At 39.7% G+C, this 20,984-nt stretch overlaps 2 protein-coding genes and 1 long non-coding RNA gene across 12 annotated transcripts; 1 reads left to right on the top strand and 2 right to left on the bottom strand.

Moving 5' to 3' along the window:
• Window positions 1–460: 460 nt before the first annotated feature.
• Window positions 461–5,012, top strand: LOC307032476. 8 transcript variants are annotated; one of them, XR_013806270.1, is made up of 5 exons: window positions 461–744; window positions 1,122–1,182; window positions 1,283–1,816; window positions 1,996–2,218; window positions 2,347–5,010. It is a non-coding gene; the product is annotated as an uncharacterized lncRNA (long non-coding RNA). The 8 variants fall into 8 exon arrangements; XR_013806271.1 differs by having other exon boundaries at window positions 1,265–1,816; XR_013806272.1 differs by lacking the exon at window positions 461–744 and having other exon boundaries at window positions 779–1,182; window positions 1,265–1,816; window positions 2,347–5,009.
• A 105-nt stretch (window positions 5,013–5,117) lies between these two features.
• LOC307032241 (uncharacterized protein) lies at window positions 5,118–8,497 on the bottom strand. Of its 3 annotated transcripts, XM_079670090.1 has the most exons (8): window positions 8,100–8,497; window positions 7,841–7,958; window positions 7,673–7,764; window positions 7,444–7,561; window positions 7,004–7,120; window positions 6,695–6,886; window positions 5,826–6,449; window positions 5,118–5,639 (listed from the first exon to the last, which is right to left on the bottom strand). In XM_079670090.1, exons 1-7 carry the CDS (start codon window positions 8,355–8,357, stop codon window positions 6,256–6,258), a joined length of 1,089 nt encoding a protein of 362 aa, XP_079526216.1. In that variant the 5' UTR covers window positions 8,358–8,497; the 3' UTR covers window positions 5,118–5,639; window positions 5,826–6,255. The 3 variants fall into 3 exon arrangements, with proteins under 3 accessions (XP_079526216.1, XP_079526215.1, XP_079526217.1); XM_079670089.1 differs by having other exon boundaries at window positions 7,444–7,764; XM_079670091.1 differs by lacking the exons at window positions 5,118–5,639; window positions 5,826–6,449 and having other exon boundaries at window positions 6,800–6,882; window positions 7,444–7,764.
• On the bottom strand, window positions 8,365–20,598 carry LOC307033005 (uncharacterized protein; the record flags this gene model as incomplete). Its single annotated transcript, XM_079671276.1, has 12 exons — window positions 20,394–20,598; window positions 16,060–16,126; window positions 11,263–11,714; window positions 10,825–10,934; window positions 10,485–10,565; window positions 10,047–10,254; window positions 9,685–9,854; window positions 9,496–9,594; window positions 9,082–9,314; window positions 8,815–8,993; window positions 8,632–8,729; window positions 8,365–8,444 (listed from the first exon to the last, which is right to left on the bottom strand). Exons 6-12 carry the CDS (start codon window positions 10,244–10,246, stop codon window positions 8,365–8,367), a joined length of 1,059 nt encoding a protein of 352 aa, XP_079527402.1. The 5' UTR covers window positions 10,247–10,254; window positions 10,485–10,565; window positions 10,825–10,934; window positions 11,263–11,714; window positions 16,060–16,126; window positions 20,394–20,598.
• Window positions 20,599–20,984: the final 386 nt, after the last annotated feature.

The raw sequence follows: 20,984 nt of genomic DNA, 5'->3' as shown, positions 1-20,984 counted from the left end.
AAGCTCTTCTGACCTTAGCTGGCATGTGGGTATCCACATGACAGCTAAGGTCAGAAGAGCTTTATTATTTATATTATATTATATATATATATATATGTATATATTATTTATATTATATTATATATAATGGGCAGCATTAATATATATATTAATGCTGCCCATTATGGGGCACAAGCAATTTCCCCCCATTTATTAATTATATGTTTTAAATGTGATTGTTTCCTATCTCCTAAACCTCCAGGGATATACACAGTTTAATACTGGCAACTTCTTATTATGGGAAATATGAAAACGTCTTTTAAAACTACAATTCCCAGCAGAGACGTGCCATAGAACATGTTGCGAAACACACGATAGTGTGTAGTTACTACACAGTTACTAAATTTGTAGTTCTGGGGACGGGGTGGGGGAGGGGGTGGACCCGTTCAAATCCAGTTTTTGACAGTCTGCCGTGGTTCCATCCCATTTCAAAGTGCTGTTCGACGCTCGGCGTAACCCTCGGCGCACACTCAAACATCCAATCAGAGCTTGAGGACTATCACGGGGTTTGTCCATGGATGGGTTTGTCCAGCGCCGTATAGACTGAGAGTTACGTCATCTCCGTTCACTCCAATGGACCACTTTTTTACAGCAATGGGCATGGCGGATCGTGGAGCCTCTCAATCGTTCCCCGGAAGTTAGCGCCAAGGCTAGCAGAGCTGTAGACTTGCAGCATAATAGACCGTTCGTGACGGACTTTTAAAGGTAAGAAGAAGTTTAAAGATTTATATTGCGGATATTATCAGTAAATCTGATTCAAATGAACATGTGTATTAAAGGATGTCAGTGGATTATCCCTAAATTAGTAGATTTAGGGAACGTTTACAGATAACAGATTAAGCTAGGATACCGAATCAAGTTAGCAACACACGTTGAACAGCCTTTTAATTGTAAATTCCGTTCTCTTAATGTCATTTCGTCCAACGTTGTTGAATTAGAAAAGAGGGATTGTAAGCGGGGGTGGAGGGAGTTAAATATTAGATACATATAACTTTGGTGCGTGTAAGAGTGAGTGTTTTTAGCAGAGCCATATTGTGTCCTTGTGATTATGTTGATTATTACCTGTCTGTATAATGTTGCAGCTCAGCTGATTTTGGATTGATGGCAAAGGGAGAGGGACTTAAGTGAGAGTGAAAACACAAGGTAAGTTTAATACTACTGTTTTATATAAGTAAGCATGCTAAACATGTATTCTATCACTGTATTATATAAGTAATCTTGTTAGTAACCTACTGTATGGCAGGTGGAGGGGCAGTGATGTTACAGGTGGAGGAGCAAAACTGCAAGACTGCAAACTCACAAGACAGAGAAATCAAAGTTTGTTCTCCAGAGAAGAGGTTGATTTCACTTCATTTATTTCATATTTTCTAAAGATGTGGAAATGGCAACAAAAAAAAACTTGAGAGCTGTAACCAAGACAACTGTAACAACATGAGTAGAGAGCCACCAAGGTTTTTCAAGTCCATCTCTTACTCCATTTTGCAAACCCAAATGTCCAGGTACATGACGGGACACCTTGCTTGTTTTTGTTGTTTGCGCTCCTCTGGCTGGGTGCTGGCAGGTGGAGGGCAGTGATGTTGGCAGGTGGAGGGGCATTGATGTTAGCTGTTACACACCAGGCTCAAACTTAACACATTGCATCCTTCTTTGCAGTGTCCTTAATCCTGGAAGGGGAATCTGCAATTCCTGCAGAGTTTTGTAACCCGTTGGTCCGCACGCAAAGCGAATTTTTAAAGCCTTCTTAATTGTCTCATTGCTCCATTTCATCCCATTTGTGGTGAGTCTGCCTAATGCCTTGGGTTGGTCTTTTTAAAACGTTTTCTTATATTTGTTGTCCCTAATTTTCATTGTTTTCTTGAGAGCTGCATTTTCCTTCCTGATTTTTCTTAGTGCAGACTTTGCTTTTTTGGTGATTCCTTCTTGGCTCTTTAATTTTCTCTTTAATTTTTTTAATAGATCTGTTTAACTGGCTGCTGGTTACCTCGTATGCTGACTGGCTGCTGGTTCCCTTGTATGCTGACTGGCTGCTGGTTCCCTCGTATGCTGACTGGCTGCTGGCTGAGTGGGTGGTGTCCACCCTCCCTGTCTCTCCTCACTAGCCATGTCCTCTCTTTCTTCACCCTCACTTTCCTTTCTCTCAGTCTCCTCATCCCTTCTTCCCTCAATCTTTGAGACTAATGTAAGTAGAAGACATGGCACTGTAGATTTTCGAACATTTAAAATATTATACCACTTAAAAATAAGAAATATGACTTTTGCTACTAAGAGTTCATACTTATTATACCTGTGTCACCTTTCACACTATAGCTGTGATCATGAGCTATGGGCTTTGTAGATACAGGTCCCGGGGTGAATCGTGGTGCAGGGGCCCTTCTCTTTTTGACCACAGGGCGATGCACGAAGATGGTGGGTATAGCCTCTGCTCTTAGCCTAGTCTTGCCCTTTTTTGTCTTGACAAACTGGTCATCATCAAAATGTGCCTGCGGAGTGACTTGAGGTTACTTCACACACAGAACAAGTCAGTTTTGTCTGCCCACATACATATTCCATAGTGGTTGAATACACAGTATTAGGAAACACTTTATACTTACTGGACATGTTATACTCATTACATACTGTATATAAAATATGACCAAGAATGTGAGACAACTTTATAGAAATTCATATCACATCTGTTACTGATGCCATTTGTCATACTTTGTTAAACTCACAAATAATAAAGTTCCATAACTTCAGTTGGGAACAAAGACCACACCTTATCTCCCCAAGGCAATTTCCCATCCAATAGGTGTGCTATATAGGTGTGTATAACCCTTTCTCCTGTCTGTTACTCCCTCTTTCAGCACAAGAACCAGAGGGGGATTCAATGGAGCCTGAATACCTGCATTGAGACCCTCACCCTGCACCCTGAGTCTCAGCTCTATGTCTTTCAAGCCTTTGCCTTTTTTTTTTGTATTAACCAAAACATTAAGCTTTCCCAATGGTGTGGTTTTCGTTTTGTGAAAAAGTGCAAATGCAGTGTTTGTATATAATATCCTCACATATTTTTTTGCTGTTGGTCGTGAAATTGCTCCTGCTGACTTGATCCAGCCATTTTTTCCTCCGCTCTGTGTCAGTGGGGAAGCCGTACATTCGTACTCCTTTCTCGGAGCGATTTGAGCATCCCCAGGCAGCACAGCAAACCATGGTGGCGACTAGGAAGCAGCACAGCAAACCAGGACAACACGGAGGAAAAGGCACAGACAAACTGCATGATATGCTATTCAATGTTTATTGAATTCCATGTATTTGCAATGGATGTTCCTAAAACAACACATTTAACATCATCATCATGCTGCTGCTGCTGCTGCTGCTAGTCCTTTGATAGTCACCTGTCGGTCTCCTGTCCTTTCTGAAAGCCATAAAGATGACATTAGTCATTTAGATAACTTGTGTCCTCAATTACCATGGGATTACTGAAACTACCATGAATTTAAGAAAATGGTAGAAATTAATCTAATCTGAATTTTGAAGCATTCCTTTAGATCCCCTCCCTCTAAATATATCAATAAACATTAGAAAGTGATGCTCCTGACTACCATACAAGTTTAAGAAGATAATATTGGTTTGAAAGAATTCAAAGCTATAAACAGCAACAGGCTCTTTAACCAAGGCACTGTTAGCCTAACATGTAAACTAGTTGTTCACACTAATCCTAATATTATCACTTAATATTAGCAAATTCTATTTAATTTTTTAAAACATATTGATGTAAATACATACACATATCAATTTGTTTTATAAATATTGCAAATCAAAACCTTTATTCACTAATAATTACCAAAAATCGTAGTTCTATCTCCTGTTATCAATGCATTCACATTGCCTGCCATGAACTTCCGGGGAACGATCCTCGTCTGCATGAACCACGTGACGATAACCGTTTTTGGACTTCCGCTGTCGTAACTCTTCTATCTATACGGCGCTGGGTTTGTCAAGCGAAACGGAGAGAATACTTACTTCCGGGTGTAAAATTCTCGAAAGCAAATGAGCTGCTCCGACCCTCGGTCCTGACGGACTCCAACTTGTGTTTATTAATCAAACAAATAAATACACACAAGGATACTTATGTGTTGTTGAGTAAATAACAGTGTGTGGTTTAGAAAAGAATACAAAATTAGAAGGAAAAAACGATGAAACAATACAGATTTCAGTATTCTGAGCCCCTACTCTCCCCATAACTGACGGCAACAAAAGTCCTACATTATTCAATTAAAATAAAGAAGTAAAAACAATGAGTGTGGCTTGATATTGAGTAAGAAAAAGGTTGATAAACGCTGTGAGAATAGATCTGCGGAGAGCATTTCGCCGATATCCCAACGTGTCTATTACCAACGTTCAGGGAGCTCTATGCAAGTCGGTGACGGGGAGGGGGCCTGACCGTCCGTCAACATGTGACAGTGAGAACGTGTTGCTGTACAACAAATCACCTCTGGCTCGAAGAGAACTCTGCTCCATAGTTTCTCTCTTCACTGTACATTTGACATATTCAGTGTAATATTTAATATTCCATCTGTCACATAGTTATGTAAATATAATACCTTGCATATCTTCTTATTGCTCATTTGTAATTTCAACATGTATATTTTCTTCTTTATTTCTTGTCTTTTTATTTGTATTGTATAATGCCATGTGTTTTAATGCTGCTGCAATGCAAAGATTTCCCAAATTGGGATCAATAAAGTTCTATCTTATCTTAAACCAACAACCAGTGTTCCGGATGAGGATCATCTCTTTACAAAACTATTCAAGTGCTAACCCATATTGTTACTTCTAAATGAATTTATTTCCAAACGCATTATAATGCAGTGTGATGTAAACAACAAAAAGTACCACAGACGTATGCTTAATTTATATTTATTCATCAACCAACCACATCAATAACATTGTTTTTAAAACAATAAAATGGTCCTCTCTGGCAATGGTTTACTTATGTGTTTCACCACAATACAAGCAAAAGGCCACCATAAGGGTGCATGTCTTGACTCTAGAGCTTTGGGTTTAGTCTAACATGAAAAGCATGGACAACAGAACAAAAAGGAAATATAACTGACAAAGCAATTAAAGCAAGTAACGCAAAAGAAACAAAAGTGAACAATTAGAGGAAAGCTGTTATTGGCCTGCGGTGTAACAGGTGCAGTCATATAAAGTTAATGACAGGTAAATCCTATAAGAGATCGAAAATAATAATGCATAGGCATCCCGTTCTGGGAAAAAAGGGAAAGACCTCCTGCTCTTGGACAATGATGTGCTCACCAAGTTGTATGGTAACCAGCAAGATATACTTGGAGATTTAGGAATTTACATTCTAGTGTTTCAAAAAGGATCAAAAGTGAATGGTTCATTGCTCAGGATGCATTTCAGGGACGCTGAGCATTTTCTTCAATACAATTTAAGTTGTGTACAAGTGAAATGTTTGGCCTGATGCATAGGGAAAAGTCATATGGTCAACATATTCAAGGGTGATCTTCCATTGAGGAGTATGAATACAATCTCTAAATATAAAGTCAGTAAAGTATTTACATTTCTGATAGCACATCAAGTCTTGGCGGATATTTGTGCTTGAGAGCAGCAGCAATATGGGGAAATACAGAGAAACAAAAAAGAGGGGCAGATCAGAAAACAAATTTGAGGTTTTTGAATACACAATGTATGTTTAGCATTAATGAATACAAAAGTAACAGCAACATGTCTAGGTTGAGGCTAAATCAACAAAGATACTGTACATTAATTCATAAGTAAATTACCTAAATGATGTTTCCTTCTTCATCTTCACTGGTGTCTGGACTGCTTAGGCCACTTTGACTTTCCTCTTCATGTTGAAGGAAACAAGCATCAGGACCTAAAGCAGTCTTGTACTGCTGCAGTACCACCTGCAACCTCTCCAACGCCTCAGCATGCTTCCTTCTTAGGGTGCACCCAAGTCCTCCATTCCCCTTGTCTACATCGGAAAATACACAAAATATTGTTATATGGACATACTATAAAGTAAGATTGCTTCACGAGGCCAGAGCACTTCAATGGAGTATATTCTCTCCCATGTACATATAAAGATGATTGTCACTGTCAAGGGACTTCATTATGTAAAATGGCCGGGTCGAATGGGCAAAGGCCATTATACTCCATCCAATTTCTGTGACCAAGAATGATTTGGGCTGACTTTTTTTCCTTTAAAACTCATACTTTACAAGGTAGGTTAAGTTTTGCTTTCAACTTACCTTCCTCAGCCACCTTATTTTTTAGAGCAACTGCCATGTTCTGCAACCATGTGCAATGCTGCGCCATCTCCCACAATAGGATGCCTTTCTCCTCTTGCAGTCTCCGTGTAAGTATGACTTGATCAAGTATCTTTTTCTTGGCTGTAAAGTTAGCTAAAATCCAATCACAGTTATGTATATACATGAATCACATTTTCATTATAGCATAACAATATGTTTAAAACTCGAAACATGTACTTTCAAAATAATCAAATGTATACACAATAAGAAAACTTAAGATATACCCATAAACTAAATGAACGTTCTAACACTGTACATGATATGTGCATAACTCAGCAAGGTATACCTTCATATAACAGAACTTCAAATTAATTATTATGAAATATCTGAAAACTGACCCATGCCATGAACCTCCCTCGGACACAGCGCAGACATGATGCTCCCTCCAGAGAGGGAATGCTCCACCGCAGCAACATCTATGCCTCTGGCAGAGTCGTGTACCAGCTGGTTGTACTTCAGTATCTCCTGGTTAAGGCGCTTTTTGTCGTCTGCAAGCTTCCTTCGAAGTTGATGGCGGGGCTTGTTGCTGTCTGAAAAAGACATGAAGTATTGGGATAGGGATATGTGACAAACTATATTTGCAAGTGCAAAACATATATATAATTCAGTAGGTTGAATCTGCAACCTAAAACATTATATTGTTATACCATTCTGTCGGTAAAGGGATTGCTTCCGCTGCCTCACACTTAGGTAAAGCCCCTCAATGCTTTGCTGCAGTGCTGTTTGAAGGATGTCTTCAGAAGTACCCGATGTTTCTGATGTTCCTGTAGAAATAATATTGGCAGTAAAATGTACTGTTACACAACACGTAACGGTTTTGAGAAACAAAGTTGTGCAACATATTTAACACCTTTTAACACAAATTGATGGTACAACTATGGAAACTGGAACATATCAGAGATAAACATGGACACATAGTTGGCTTGCTATTGCTTGAAGATTATGTCCCTGTCTACTGAAATCCAGTGAGGGTGACATAAAAAATCAGCCTTATTGCCTTAAAATTGGCTGCTCTTTAGAATCAAATCTGTAAATTCAAACAGTCATGGACAATGATATTTAGCTGGTGTTATCTCGTCGTGCTTACCAGATGCCCATTCCTTCACGTCGTAAAACCACGTCGACACCATGTCATCTGAGACACAATGTAGCTCCGTCTTTAGTTCCTCAAGACTTGCAGTCTCTTCCAGGAGCCTCTTACTAGTCTGATAAACAGTAGACGATGGACATTTATCAAGATTAAAACTTGCTATGATTAACAACAAGCCATGTGCAAATGACAAAGGACACAACAACACCTTTAATAGGAGGCTCACCTTCACATATCTTGTGGAAAGTGCCTGATGAAGGGAGTCACCTTTTTTCCTGTTCCATCCCATTGCATGCACTGTGAGCATGTCCAGTCGTGCTTTTGAAAGCAATAATGAGGTTATGATGTGTCATCTAAAAAACTATGCAATAATAGGGCAAAACCTTCCACTCACCTGCTTTGGAAATGTATTTTGTTGTCAGGGCACAACGGGACAGGTAGCTGTTGACCTGCTCCACCTCTTCCCCAGCGCTCATCCCTGCTCCCTCCTGGTTCTTCCCACTCCATATAATCTGATGGTAAAAGGTTGCTGGAATTGTTTTGCAAAGAGGCTACAATCTGCTATACTAAACAGTATAGCTTAGATATTTACTACTTCAGTATTATAAATATAAAAAATATAAATGTACGTGATACAAAAATATTTCACATACCTCGCATTTGGTAGCATGGGCTCGAGCATGCATTACACTGAGGAATGGCTTCATGGTGGTCAGCTCCTGGAGAGCAGGAAGGACACTTGCAGCTTTCTCCATGTTCGGCCAGTACTTGCAAGCCACATCCATGGCGAAGAACTTGGCTTTGGCTGGCATGAGTTCCTTTTGAAGATACAGGGGGTAGGCGAATATCTCCCCCCTGTACATATTTAAGGCCTTCAAAAGAAACCCATGAGAACATACAGCCACCTCCATCCCTTCTTCATCCAGCTTCGAAGCCCTCCTTGACGTCTCCCTCGCTGCTGTCCACTGGGAGTCCCCACATGTGCCTCTTCCCTGGGTCTAAGACACACATTACATCATGACAAATCAGTTAAAAGCAATGGAATCACGATCTACACCATTTGCTCTAATTATCTGATTTTGGAGTAGATGGTAAGGAGAAGTAGCTGAATTTGAAGAAAGTCAGGGACGGATATACATGGCTATTTTTGTGATATACCTATAAGGTAAAATGACGAATAAAAACTTGCATTTTCCAGTGATCTCTGTATTTTGTCGACAAATGCAGCCACCGCGCTGTCTTCTGCTACAAAGAGCCCATTAATAAAGGCACTGCCATCAGAACTGAGGAAAAAAAGATTAGCAAATACATCCATGAAATATAAACAGTAATCAAAAAAGTTAAATAACAACATTGTAAAAACAGCACCTTCCACTTTGCCGCAAGCGATACAGCTTCCTGTTTCCATCGGCAGAAACAGCCAACATCTCCATCGTGCAGGCAGGGCAGATGAAAGGAGCACCACAGCAGAGCTGGTCTTCCTCATACGAGGCATAGGAGAACTCCAGAAAGCTGCGCTGCAGTGCATCTCCGTTCACAGGTCCAGACTGGAAGATAATTACATATATTGCTGTGATTTTGTCTATTTACGGAAATGTTTGAATGTATAATATGGTAAAGAATATTTACACTTACTCTTCCTCCCCACTTTGTGCGATGCTCCAGCAGCTTTGCAAAGGCCTGTCTGGAGAATCCCGGAGAGATGACCTTGAGCTCTTCAAAGGAGCTCAGGAGGTCCAAGGTGTAAAGTGTGGAAATACTGACCGAAGCTGGCCAGTATGCACTCTTAAGGAGGACTTTCAAGTCGGGGGTACACTGCTGCTGGCAAGTTTGACAGACATATAGTGGCAGATGCAAGTCATAACGCCCTTGGAACAAGTAAATAAACATAATTAAGACACATTTTACGACAGTTCCATCTACAAATAGTCAAAGATGAACATATATTACATGAAGGTTTTACTCCAAGTGGAATCACAATGCCTCAGCCCACAACAGTAAACATATAACAACAATTCAATAGAAATCCAAATATATATATTTGTTTACCATTGATGGTAATTAAAATCACTGGTTTGCCTGGGACCACAGTGAAGTTTGTGCCTTTACAGGAGCAGTTGGGTGCCTTCACAGTTGGCAATATGCAAGCTGTCAAAAAAAAAAGAAAAGCACTAATTACCATTATATGCTGGCCGAAGAGACATGTGAACATCAAAATGCAAGTTTGAGAGAGCATACCTTGGTCATGGGTGTCATATCCACCTTCCACTCTAACAACACACGTTGTTGGACTAATTGGTTTTAAAAAACCATTCATTAAACTGTCCCTGTTGTGGAGTGGCTGGTTCTTGTGATGAAGTACATCACAGTCTCCACAGAACCACTCCTCGGGGAGACACTCTCTACACCTTGGGAGGAAATACAAAATTATTCTAATATCCTAGAATTACTTTCATTTTCATGTGGGTTTTCTCTAGTTATCCAGTTTTCTAACATCCCAAAAGTCATGCATGTTAGCTGAAATAGCAGGGCACTGAGCATTAATACTGAAAAATTACAATTAGGTAAAGTAATTTAAATAAAGGTAAATGTTATCTCACCTAATAACAGCCGGTTTGTGGCAGAGGCCACACAGGGGATGACCAACAGCCTCTTTTTCTAGAAGGCATTGTAGGTGGTGTGGTCTCGCTTCTTTCCAGCGCTCTGAGGCTTTCTGCTGCCGAAAAGACCAGGATGAGGCAGAGCTTTTTTGAGGCTCAGGAGGAGGACATGAGGAAAGAATGTCAGAGAGTCTCTCCATATTCTTTTCTGTGAACAGAATGGGAAACTTTAACTGTAAATGAGTATATTTAAGATGAACACTAAAAATCAAGGATCATTTCTTTGCTCAGTATGGAACGGGCCAATATTTTTACTGAATTACATTCCTCATTCGAGTCCTGAACTGTCAGTTGTGTATAAGGTAATTTTCTCTCACTAACACAATTTATTAAATTTTTTATTTTAGTTTGAAACTTAAAGCCATTTTTGTGATTTACCAAATTCGTGTTGTGCTGAAGGTTCAGTACGCAGAACCTCCACACTGGAAAACTGGAAGCCCTCAGTCGGGGGGGATGTGACTGTAAAACATCACACAGAGGGTTAACAACAGATAACTGATGATTTGTATTATCTACCTATTGTTTAAAAGCTTGTGAAATTAAATAAAGCATAGTTCTTATGAAACCACAGTGGGAATGTCTCCGACTGTAGTGTCACTATGCGTTTATATATTGGAATTATTGTAGACCATCAACAAGCAATTACTGTGTTTTAATTCGATTTTCCAACCATTTACTTAGTAAATTCATAAAAATGTAAAATAATTGGGATTTCAACCTGTAGCTGAGCCTTGGCGTCGCCCTCCACGCCTCCCTCTCGGCTTGCCACGTCCTACACAGCAAAGTGTCTCCTACAGAGCATGCCCGTTTCCTCTCCTCAGCTGCTTTCTGTGACCAAGTAACAACTCATGTAAGGTTGATGTTGCTGATAAACTGATACCATATGACAGTGGACAAATAAAAGTAAATTCATTCACTTGAAGAACATTTTTGCTTCAAGTTTTTCCTTCCATATACAACTAATGAAGTAAAACAAGTTGAACAAGCTTTATTTAGTAAGCCTCTGCCCCCCATGTTGTAATGATGAACCGTTTTGCAAAGGCCCTATACATTGATCCAAAATCCAGTTACTCTTGGCCTGTTCAGCATTTTTGGTATAACAGATAGTGCCAGATTCAAGTGGGAAATGAATGAGGTCATATGGGTTAACACCAACCTTAGCTTCAGCTAGCATGTGTTCATTCTTCAGCTCAAGAGCCATGCGTTTCCCTTCTTTGGATGTGGGATTATTGGGGTCTGGGTTGTGTTTTGTTGCCATTGCAACACAGCCAGCCAGCCAGCCAGCCAGCCAGCCAGCCAGCCAGCCAGCCAGCCAGCCAGCCAGCCAGACAGACAGACAGACAGACAGACAGACAGACAGACAGACAGACAAACACAACAGATATGCAACAGCTGCTGTATGAGACAAACAGAGATAGAGAGACAGATTGTAAGATTGAGATGGATAGATGAAGAAATAGATAATGAATGATAGAAAAAGATAGAGACAATAACTATAAGAAAGGTAGGTGGATAGACAGAGAGATAGGTTGAGTTTGGCTCTTAAAAGTGCCGTTGGTTTTATGATGGTGTAGATCAGTGTATGAGTTTGTGGTGTGGGTACGGGAGCTGCAGGAGAGAATAGAAAAAGTGAATTATGTAGTGAAACTAGCTTTTTTAAATTACATTGTGACGGTTTAACTACTTTAGACAGACTGAGTTCATTTACGTGTTTCCTGTTTCATACGCGTAACAAGCACATGGACGTGGACTATGCCCCTCCCCCCCAAACATATATCAAATTAGAGAGCCGCAGTGACGCGTCGTAAAACCCGGAAGTAAGTTAGCATTTTTAGCACTTCCGGTTCCTTCCTCAAAAAGCAATGCATTTTTTCCATAGGGTTTTGGAAAATAGCTCGAAATAAGGTCTGTGGTTGACACAAATTTAAGAGGTAATTGACGTTTTGTTCTACGACATTAAATACATCAGCAGTGACCCCACTGGGGATTTTTGAAGAGTTTACGTGTCTGAAAAACGATGGTTGTTACCGAATGGCTGAATAGGACTACAGAAATTGTCGAGGCCGTTGTACGTCATTACGCCGAACACGTAAACACTCCCGCTAAGTTTGTTTTCCCCTGTGTTCTGCTTAAAAGCAAGTACCTGCCTATCTTTAGTATCTGTATATCTATATCAGACCATTAGAATCTGTATTTTTGAAATTGTCGTTTTTAACACCGTAGTTTTACAAATTATAGAATAATTAATTACCAGTGTTTTCCAATTTTACTCAGCAGTTCGTTTCGTTGGCTAACGTTAGCTAAAGCTAGCGCTACTAGTTAGCTACGCAATGGTTTGTTGCTTTGCTCCGGGTTGCAGCCACAGGTCTTCGCATGAAACGTGCTTGTTCTTTCGTTTCCCGGCCAATGTTTTCCAAAGTAGAGTCTGGATTCGTGCCATGAGGTAAGCTGACGTTACATTTTTGTCCATGTCACGGTGAAATGTAAATAATGGGTAGTGACTGTATCGCCGTTATAGAATTGGCGCTGCTGAAAAGACCGCAACACAAGTAAATATAATGAATACATCCTATTAAAACCTGTGTGGCTTATATGATAAGTCTTATTAGTACAAGCAGCATAACGTTTCACCATGTAACTAAAGATTGTAGTCAGGGAAATCAGTTTGACATATTGAACTAATAACAAATCACCTCTGGCTGGCAGAGAACTCTCTGCTCCATAGCTTCTCTTGGACGTAAAATCACATGTACATTTTACATTTATATTCAATTTAATATTCCATCCCTCACATACTTTTGTATATATAATAACTTATATTTAGTTTTTCTTGTTATGCTGCTGCAACACAAACATTTCCCAAATTGGGATCAATACAGTAATATCTTATCTTAATTAATTAAGAAATATAACTATTATAATTAGTGTAGCAGCTGACACCTATTTTCAATATGGATTAATCTACCATTTATTTCTTTAGTTCAATTTTCATCTATAAAAATGTCAAAATAGTGAAAATGTTCACGAGACTTATCAAAGTGCAAGGTTATATCTTTAGATGTTTTGTTTTAGCCTATGTACTGTATGTCTTAATGCTCTTACAATATATGTGACGGTGTGACTTCCATGAAACTATATTTTATATCTTCCCAACAGACGAGCTGACAGGAAACCTAACACTCTATCAACCACAACATTGCAAAGGCGAGTAAATGTAAATTAAAAACAATTCACAATTTTATTATTTCTTCTTCTTTCTTGCAGTGAGGTGAAGCTGACCTTGCACTTGGTGCCAGTAAGGATGTTCCTCACGCAGGCTGAATGTTTCTCCTTCCTTACTGACAAAGAAGCCCTTGATTTGCAATGCTTCACTAATTGTCATTTCCCTTGCTCCGTAGGGACACTTTACCTCAAGCACAGCGGAAGACCCTACCAGACCATCTGGAGATGCCCCCAACATTCCTGATTGGGAGAGCCACAAATCTGACTCATGGACCTGCATCTGAGTTGCAGTGGTGAATGCCCTGACGCCCTCACATTCATTCATAGTCCCCCACTGTACAGACAAAACACCATCAAGGGCCTGTTGTTGCCCTAGGACCCAGGCAATAAAGGAAGCAGTCACACGCTTTGACCTCAGGACAGCTCCAAAGTTGCTGGCAGTCAACCTTCCTTTCCTGAACAAATGCCAGTTTGGGCTGGTTCGCTGACCAGTGGTAGCCACCTGAATTGCCCTCTGTTGCTCTTCAGACAATGCCATGCTTGCCACAATTGCCTCAGGTCCCTGATGCCCAACAGATTTGATAATTTCAGGAACAGTAAGTGTTTCCAAGCTGTAGTGTTCCTCTTCTGGCTCGGGGGAGAGAAGCCAAGAAATTCCTGAGAACCTGCCCCCGAGTCTGTCCCTCAGCCAGTCACGATCTTCGGAGGTAGGCTCTCTTGTCAGCGGGTTAAATTAGTTATTGGTTTCAACAGTCACATTAAAACAGTTACTAAATCAGCTTACTATCACCTAAAGAACATATTTAGGATTATAAGACTAAAGTCACAGCAGGATTTGGAAAAACGTGTCCATGCTTTTATCTTCAGTAGACTGGACTACTGCAATGGTGTCTTCACAGGTCTCACTAAAAAATCTATTAGAAAGCTGCAGCTGATTCAGAACACCGCTGCTCGAGTCCTCACTAACACTAAGAAAGTGGATCACATCGCTCCAGTTCTGAAGTCTTTACACTGGCTTCCTGTGTGTCAAAGAATAGATTTCAAAATACTGCTGCTGTTTATAAAGCACTGAATGGTTTAGGACCAAAATGCATTTCTGACCTCCTGCTAAATGATGAACCATCCAGATCTCTCAGGTCTTCAGGGACTGGTCAGCTTTCTGTCCCCAGAGTCAGAACTAAACATGGTAAAGCAGCGTACAGTTATTATGCTCCAAATATCTGGAACAAACTCCCAGAAACCTGCAGGTCCGCTGCAACTTACTACTTTTAAATCCAGGCTGAAGACTTTTCTTTTTGTCGCTGCTCTTAATTGAACTATTAATATCTTAGACTGCACTGTAACTTTTATCCATGTATTTTTTCTTTTAATGTTTATTTTATTAGCTTTTCTTTTTAATGACTGATTTTAAATGCCATTTTCTTAATGTCTTTCATTTTTTGTAAAGCACTTTGAATTGCCTTGTGTTGAAAAGTGCTATATAAATAAACTTGCCTTGCCTAATAAAGATTTCATGTGACACATAAAATTGATTTGTTGATGGGAATTAATGTGAATAAATTAACTCGGTCTTAAAAGGTTAACGGTACTCTTGCTATCACTACTCACCGACACTATAAACCTTGTCCCTCATGCTAGCCCTGACAACACCGGTGAGCACACCTTCATCGAGGCTGCACTGTAACGTGTCCTGACTTGTAGTGGTTCTCTCCTCTATCTACACTCTTCTTGTCATCTTTGTAAAACGATATCAGACTGGTAATTGACACAGCCATGACTTCTAGTCAAATTCAGTGTGGCTAAAATGAAAAGCTTTGTTAAAATATGCAAGCACGCGAAAGTCAAATTCAGCTTTATTGTCAAAAATTCTACATGTGTTATACATCCAGAAATATCGAAATATCGTTTCCCACAGTGTGACATGTATACATAAAACAAAAAGGGCCTAGATAAACGTGGTATACATTAAACAAAACGGGCCTAGACAACCGGGGTATACAGTTTAAAATGTTAATATATTTAAAGTTTTCAAAGTGCAGTTTCAGTGCAAGTCAGTTGAAACGATCTTAAGTTGGCGTGACGTTGAAGTCGTGCGACCCTGCTGCTGTACTGGCTTGTAGTTCGTTTATAGCATAACGTTAGCATTTTGCTTCAGCCGACTAGATTTATTATTCAAAAATTATAAAAGTAGGGTTGACATGTGGATATTATCCGGCTGAACAAAACGTGATCCATCTCTTAAATATGTGTCAACCACAGACCTTATTTCGAGCTATTTTCCAAAATCCTATGGAGAAATTGCATTGCGTTTTAGACGAAGGAACCGGAAGAAGTTTACTTCCGGGTTTAAGGACGCGTCACTGCGGCTCTCTATGTCGGCCAGCGTAAGTACTGTCATGTGTAAAACAAAAGCGATTAAGATAACGTATAACTCACACTTTAACACCGACGTATGTAGCCGTAATTAAGACAAATATTTTTCACACACCACTTATGAGCTGATATAAATGTAGCTAAACTAGTTTAAGCTTATGTTGAACGTGAGCTAGCGAGCTAGCCGCCCGCAAGAATAATTTCACATTAATGTTGCTTTGCTGATTATGGCGAAAGCATTTCTCAGACTTAGAACAGTTCAGTATGTATGATGAACCATGCGAGTAAAGGCTTAAAAAAAAGCCCCAATTATTAAATCTAAGCAAAACATATATCAGACTTTAGTGACCCAACTTACTTTGTCAGAGGATGGATCGCAATGCCGGTGGCAGCGTCTTTGGTGGTGCTCTGAATGATGTAATTTCCTGTACCGATTATACAATAAAATATTAATACATTTCCTATATTTTGACACGATAACTCTTTAATAACCTAAGTAGCCTACGGACAAAAACAAAAAAGTATATATTGCCTTATAAAATGCAGAAAAGTTTAAACATCTCACATGATAATAATGAATCAAAAATAATGATATCTTAAACCAAAATAAATAAAATGGAAAATTAACCGACAACAACAATTTAACATAAATAAAACAAGGATTAAAACAAGGTTACATTTGACTCAATGTTGTGTAAAGTACCCGTTATGGTTAAAAAAAAAAAATTTCATTTTGATTTTTTGAAAATAATACAGCTTCCAGCTTCCCGAGACACGAAGAGGAGACACGAACAATTCTTCCACTTGAAATGCGTTTAAACTGTGTCAGAGAGATGTTTAGTCGGTTCATTTTAATCGGTTAATAATTGTTGTTTAATACTGGCAACTTCTAATTGTTGGGGGGGGGGTGGCGTTCGATCCAGTTTCGATTCTGTAACCTTGGCGCACTGCCACTCCAACATCCAATCCCGACTTGAAGTTTAATCACGGGGACTGTAGTCAGAAAACGATAGCTGGGGATTATGGGTAGTGTAGTGTCTTCGGCCATCCTAAACTCGACGATGCTCGAAATGTCCCTTATAGGCCTACGTCTGTTTCCGGTTATTTTTATTTTGAAATTCAGTTCTTGAAGGACGGCAAAAAAGCCAGAGATTATAGAATTAAACAAATAAATAAAAACAAGGATAATTGTGTGTTATTGTTGACTAAATAACAGTGGGTTATTTTGAAAAGAATAACAAATTAGAAGGAAAAATGAGCCCCATTTATTTTCCTCACAGACAGCAACAAAAGTCCGAAACGATACGATTTTAAATAAAAGCAATAATTGTGGCTTGATATTGAGTAAGAACATATTTTTATGAACCACACAGCTTCCGGTCTTCCTATAACACGTAATGCCGTGAGACTACCAACAGAAATACATTGCTTTTAAAATCGTGCTGTGCAACACGAAAAAAAGGGGAAAATCGTGTTGGTGAACACGACTCAATAGATTAAAAATCGTGTTGGTGAACACGAAATGCCGTGAGACTGGGTTGGATATCATGTCCAACAGCTGCATCACGGAGAGTGGGGTGTGACGCGCAGGAGGAGAGCTGTCACTTTCTCCCCTCTCCGCTGTGAGTCGCGCTCTCATGCGGGCTGAGTTCAATTCCACTCCCAGTTAAATGATAACCTGGGAGGGAAGAGGACAGCTCTTCTTCCAGTTGATAATGAAACCCAGGTTTGACAGATGAGATACGTATCGTCTGTAAGCCGCTTCCTCCCTTCCTGGAGTGAGCCAGCCACAGCCGGTCATCCAGGTAAAATAACACTCTCATCCCCATTCTGAGCATAGATATATATAAACACTGGATGGCTCATGGGAGATTTTCCAGCGTAGCTCACCGGCCGCGATCTTGCTACATTCAGCTACTCTGGCACGCGCTATGGTAGTAAGGTGAGTGATATGCACAAAAATACTCTTAGATCTCTGAAATCTTGACTGATTTACAAACGGTTTGGTTTATTATAAACATTATTAGCATGGCTATGATACAGGATGCTTGGACATGTTGAAATTACAGCTTCTCTTTGTGTATGTGGCGTGGTTGTATTTATTAGCTGGCTAATAACAAGAGGCTGTGAGTGAGACCTAGTATAGAGAGGCGAAGTCCCGCCCATCTACTTCCGACCCATTGGACCCCGGAAGCGGAAAATTATACATTGACGTCAATGGAGAGAGAAAAGTCATCTTTCGATCCCGTTTGAATTGTGCCACGAATGACACATATGATGTTTGTCAAATTAAAAGAACATTTTGCAAGTCAAAAAAATAAAAATGTGTCGTAAAACTGTGAAGTTACCATTTTTTGTGTGTGAAACCGCTCAGTGAACTACAGGTCTCTGGTCTCGCACAATACACGTCACCATCACAAAAATGGCCGTCACGTTAGTACATTTCACCTGTTTCTTTCAGAATTAGGCGAAAAAGTATAAAACGAGGTGAAAATCACTACAAGTCTGGGCATGTTGAGAGCTGTACATACACGAAAGGGAGCGGTTCTGTAAGAGCCAGCATGCGGGACCGGCTTTACAAGGTTTCAGTGAGTAATATGAGTGCAATGTTTAAGGTTAATGTCAGCTAGCTAACATTAGCTAACAAGGTACACTAACGTGTTTTGTTTTAGCAACTAGTTTTCTCCTTAAGAACTTTGTGGTCTCTGTGTATGCTGTGGATAACATTAGTGTTCACAAGAACAAGATACACTCCCGTGTTTTGTTTTAGTTGCAATTCAGATTGAAGCGGCCAGTTTTATATCGACTATATGTGTGATCTCCTTTTTACATCTCGTTGTGTCATTTGAGTTTTTTTGCTGTGTGTAGATTAAAGGATTTTGGTTATCTTGTCCAGGGATGCAAACTTGTCACCTTTCGGCGAAATTCTCCGTTTTGAAATCCAAAATAGGTCGTTTGTGTGATTCATGTAGATCTGCGCTAAAAATATTTTGGGGTATGGGAGGGGGTCTGGGACCCGGATTACTGTGCGGCCGCGAGCTTTTTTTATATATTATAATGAAGCGCGAGCTGTGTGCTCGAGTCTTCCTGCCTGTCGGCTCTGCTCATGATGTATAATAAGCCTCTGCTGCTCGGCGATGATGGTCTAGCTTCAGCAGCTACATTACCTACGGGTGCGTTCGTTAATATTAACTGTGCGTCCGGAGTCACTGGGGCACAGACTGGACCGCTGGTGAACAGCTGTTAGCACGGGCCGTTCAGGTGTTGAAGTATTATTTGAGTTATTTGAAGTATTAAAGTAACGTGTTATGGCAGGAAAGTTCAATCTGGTATATTCATTTTAATGTCACCTTATATAGAATGTGTGTTAAACTTGTGATTTCTGCATTGAGTGACTTCTGCCTAACAGATACCAAGAAGAGGCCCCTAGGGTCTCTCTATTAATTATCAATAGTCCTTGCAATTAACAGGGGAAGTCCCAGATACATTTTCAGATAATGTAGTTAAAGTCTTGTAGAATTAATGATTTATCTCCTACACATCCTGCAGGCCTTGAGACTTGGGTCACCCAGCAGTAACCAAGATAAACGTCCTTTTTAGCTTATCAATAAAATGTATTCATTCCTAGTAAGCTGACTTTGGGGTGAAGGGAAGTTCAGGGAAGCCATTAAGCCACAAGAACAATTAAACTTCTGTTAATCAACCAAAACTCATGACTTTCAGGGGACAGGACATTCGGACCTATAACAAGGGTCACTTCATAGAGAATATGTGTGTGTATTCCTTACTGTATAATCATTTATGAACTATTCCTGTATTGGTGTTTTATTTTGATTCCTCTGCTTTTATTCTTTCATATGTGGGTACTGGAGGGCTACAAAAAGTGTGGAGAAATTAGCTTAAACATGTTTTATTACTCTATATGAAATGGAAGCAGCTTTTATGACAGGGACGAGAGAGCTGGGGGAGGGGACATTCTTACCGAGATTTGTAGCATGTCAAATGATCAGGGAAATCTACTTGTTTTAAATAGATGTGTGTGGTTGATTACTTTGTATTAATAATAACAGTATGTGTAAAGGAAGCTGGAAATATGCAATGTGAAACCTTTTATTTGAAATAAAGATTCTGCAGGGAATATTCTTAAAGAACAATAGCTCAAGTGTCTGGAAGAGTTGCAGGCTAAATGAGTGTGCGGTACTTTTTACTGCTTGAGATCAGAGCTGATGTTTTCCTCTTGTTATTATTGTTTGAGGTTAAGGTAACTCACATGTGTTATTTGTATAATCCAACTATAAAAAACTATATCTTAAAACTATCTTTATAAAATGCCAAAAGTATGTGAAACTTGCAAGGAGGGGTTTGTTATCTCGAATGTAAGGGTCGCCTCTGGCTCGCGCTGATTGGCTGTCTTTTCTAAGTGGAGGACCCCTCGGGGGGGGGGGGGGGGGGGGGGGCAGCCGCATAGCTCCTCCTGGGGTTTTGGATATAAGCCTATGTTTTCTTTAGACCAGCCTCTAATTTTCTTCAAACTGACCAGATCCGTGAGATTGGAGGAAGAGCAGGAAGTACTTCCTTTGTGTTTGTATTTGTATTTGTATTGTTACTTTTTATCATTAAAACAAGATTATTGTTTAACTTGCATTCTGGTGTTTCTTAATCCCTTCCTTTTTACGAATTTATCCAGCTTACCAAATGACACGCGGAGACGAGGTTGGTTTTAAACATCCTCCAAATCTCCAACAGTGTTCAGAGTAGAGCTCCCTGTCGGAGCGGCAGAGCGTGATGTGCACTGAAAAGTTTTTTTTCCCGTCGCAATATTATCGTTGAGCTAGCTAACTAGCATACATTGTCACTATCTGCTAACGTTAGCTTTAGCCTTCGTTTTCTAATCGTTTTTTTCATAGGCTATAAACAGAGGTGGTATAAGTATATATCTTGTACTTGATTAAAAGTAGAAGTACTCAGTTCTTGTACTTGAGTAAAAGTAGAAGTAGCCTACTCAGATCGTGTAGGCTACTTGAGTAAAAGTAGAAGTAGCCTACTCAGATCTTGTACTTGAGTAAAAGTAGAAGTACCAGAGTGTAGGAATACTCTGTTACAGTAAAAGTCCTGCATTCCAAATGTTCCTCAAGTAAAAGTAGAAAAGTATTATTATCAAAATTTAGTGAAAGTAGCGACAGTAAAAGTAGTCATTTTGCAGATTGGTCCATTTCAGAATAATATGATATGTTCTATAATGATTGATCATGAAAGTGTTATCAAAGCTGGTAAAGGTGCAGC

The sequence above is a fragment of the Notothenia rossii genome (genome assembly GCF_949606895.1).
Source record: "Notothenia rossii genome assembly, chromosome: 3".
NCBI classification, from domain to species: Eukaryota; Metazoa; Chordata; class Actinopteri; order Perciformes; family Nototheniidae; genus Notothenia; species Notothenia rossii.
Note: the sequence above shows the minus strand (reverse complement) of the source record. Positions and strands in the feature narration are given on the sequence as shown.

Excerpts from the sequence above, each read along its gene's own strand:
- LOC307032241 (XM_079670089.1), bottom strand. The coding sequence starts at position 8,357 with ATGGAGGTGGCTGTATGTTCTCATGGGTTTCTTTTGAAGGCCTTAAAT. Across the intron at positions 7,959-8,099 it reads CCCATGCTACCAAATGCGAG|ATTATATGGAGTGGGAAGAA; the intron begins GTATGTGAAATA and ends TTTTACCATCAG. Across the intron at positions 7,765-7,840 it reads AAAATACATTTCCAAAGCAG|CACGACTGGACATGCTCACA; the intron begins GTGAGTGGAAGG and ends TGCTTTCAAAAG.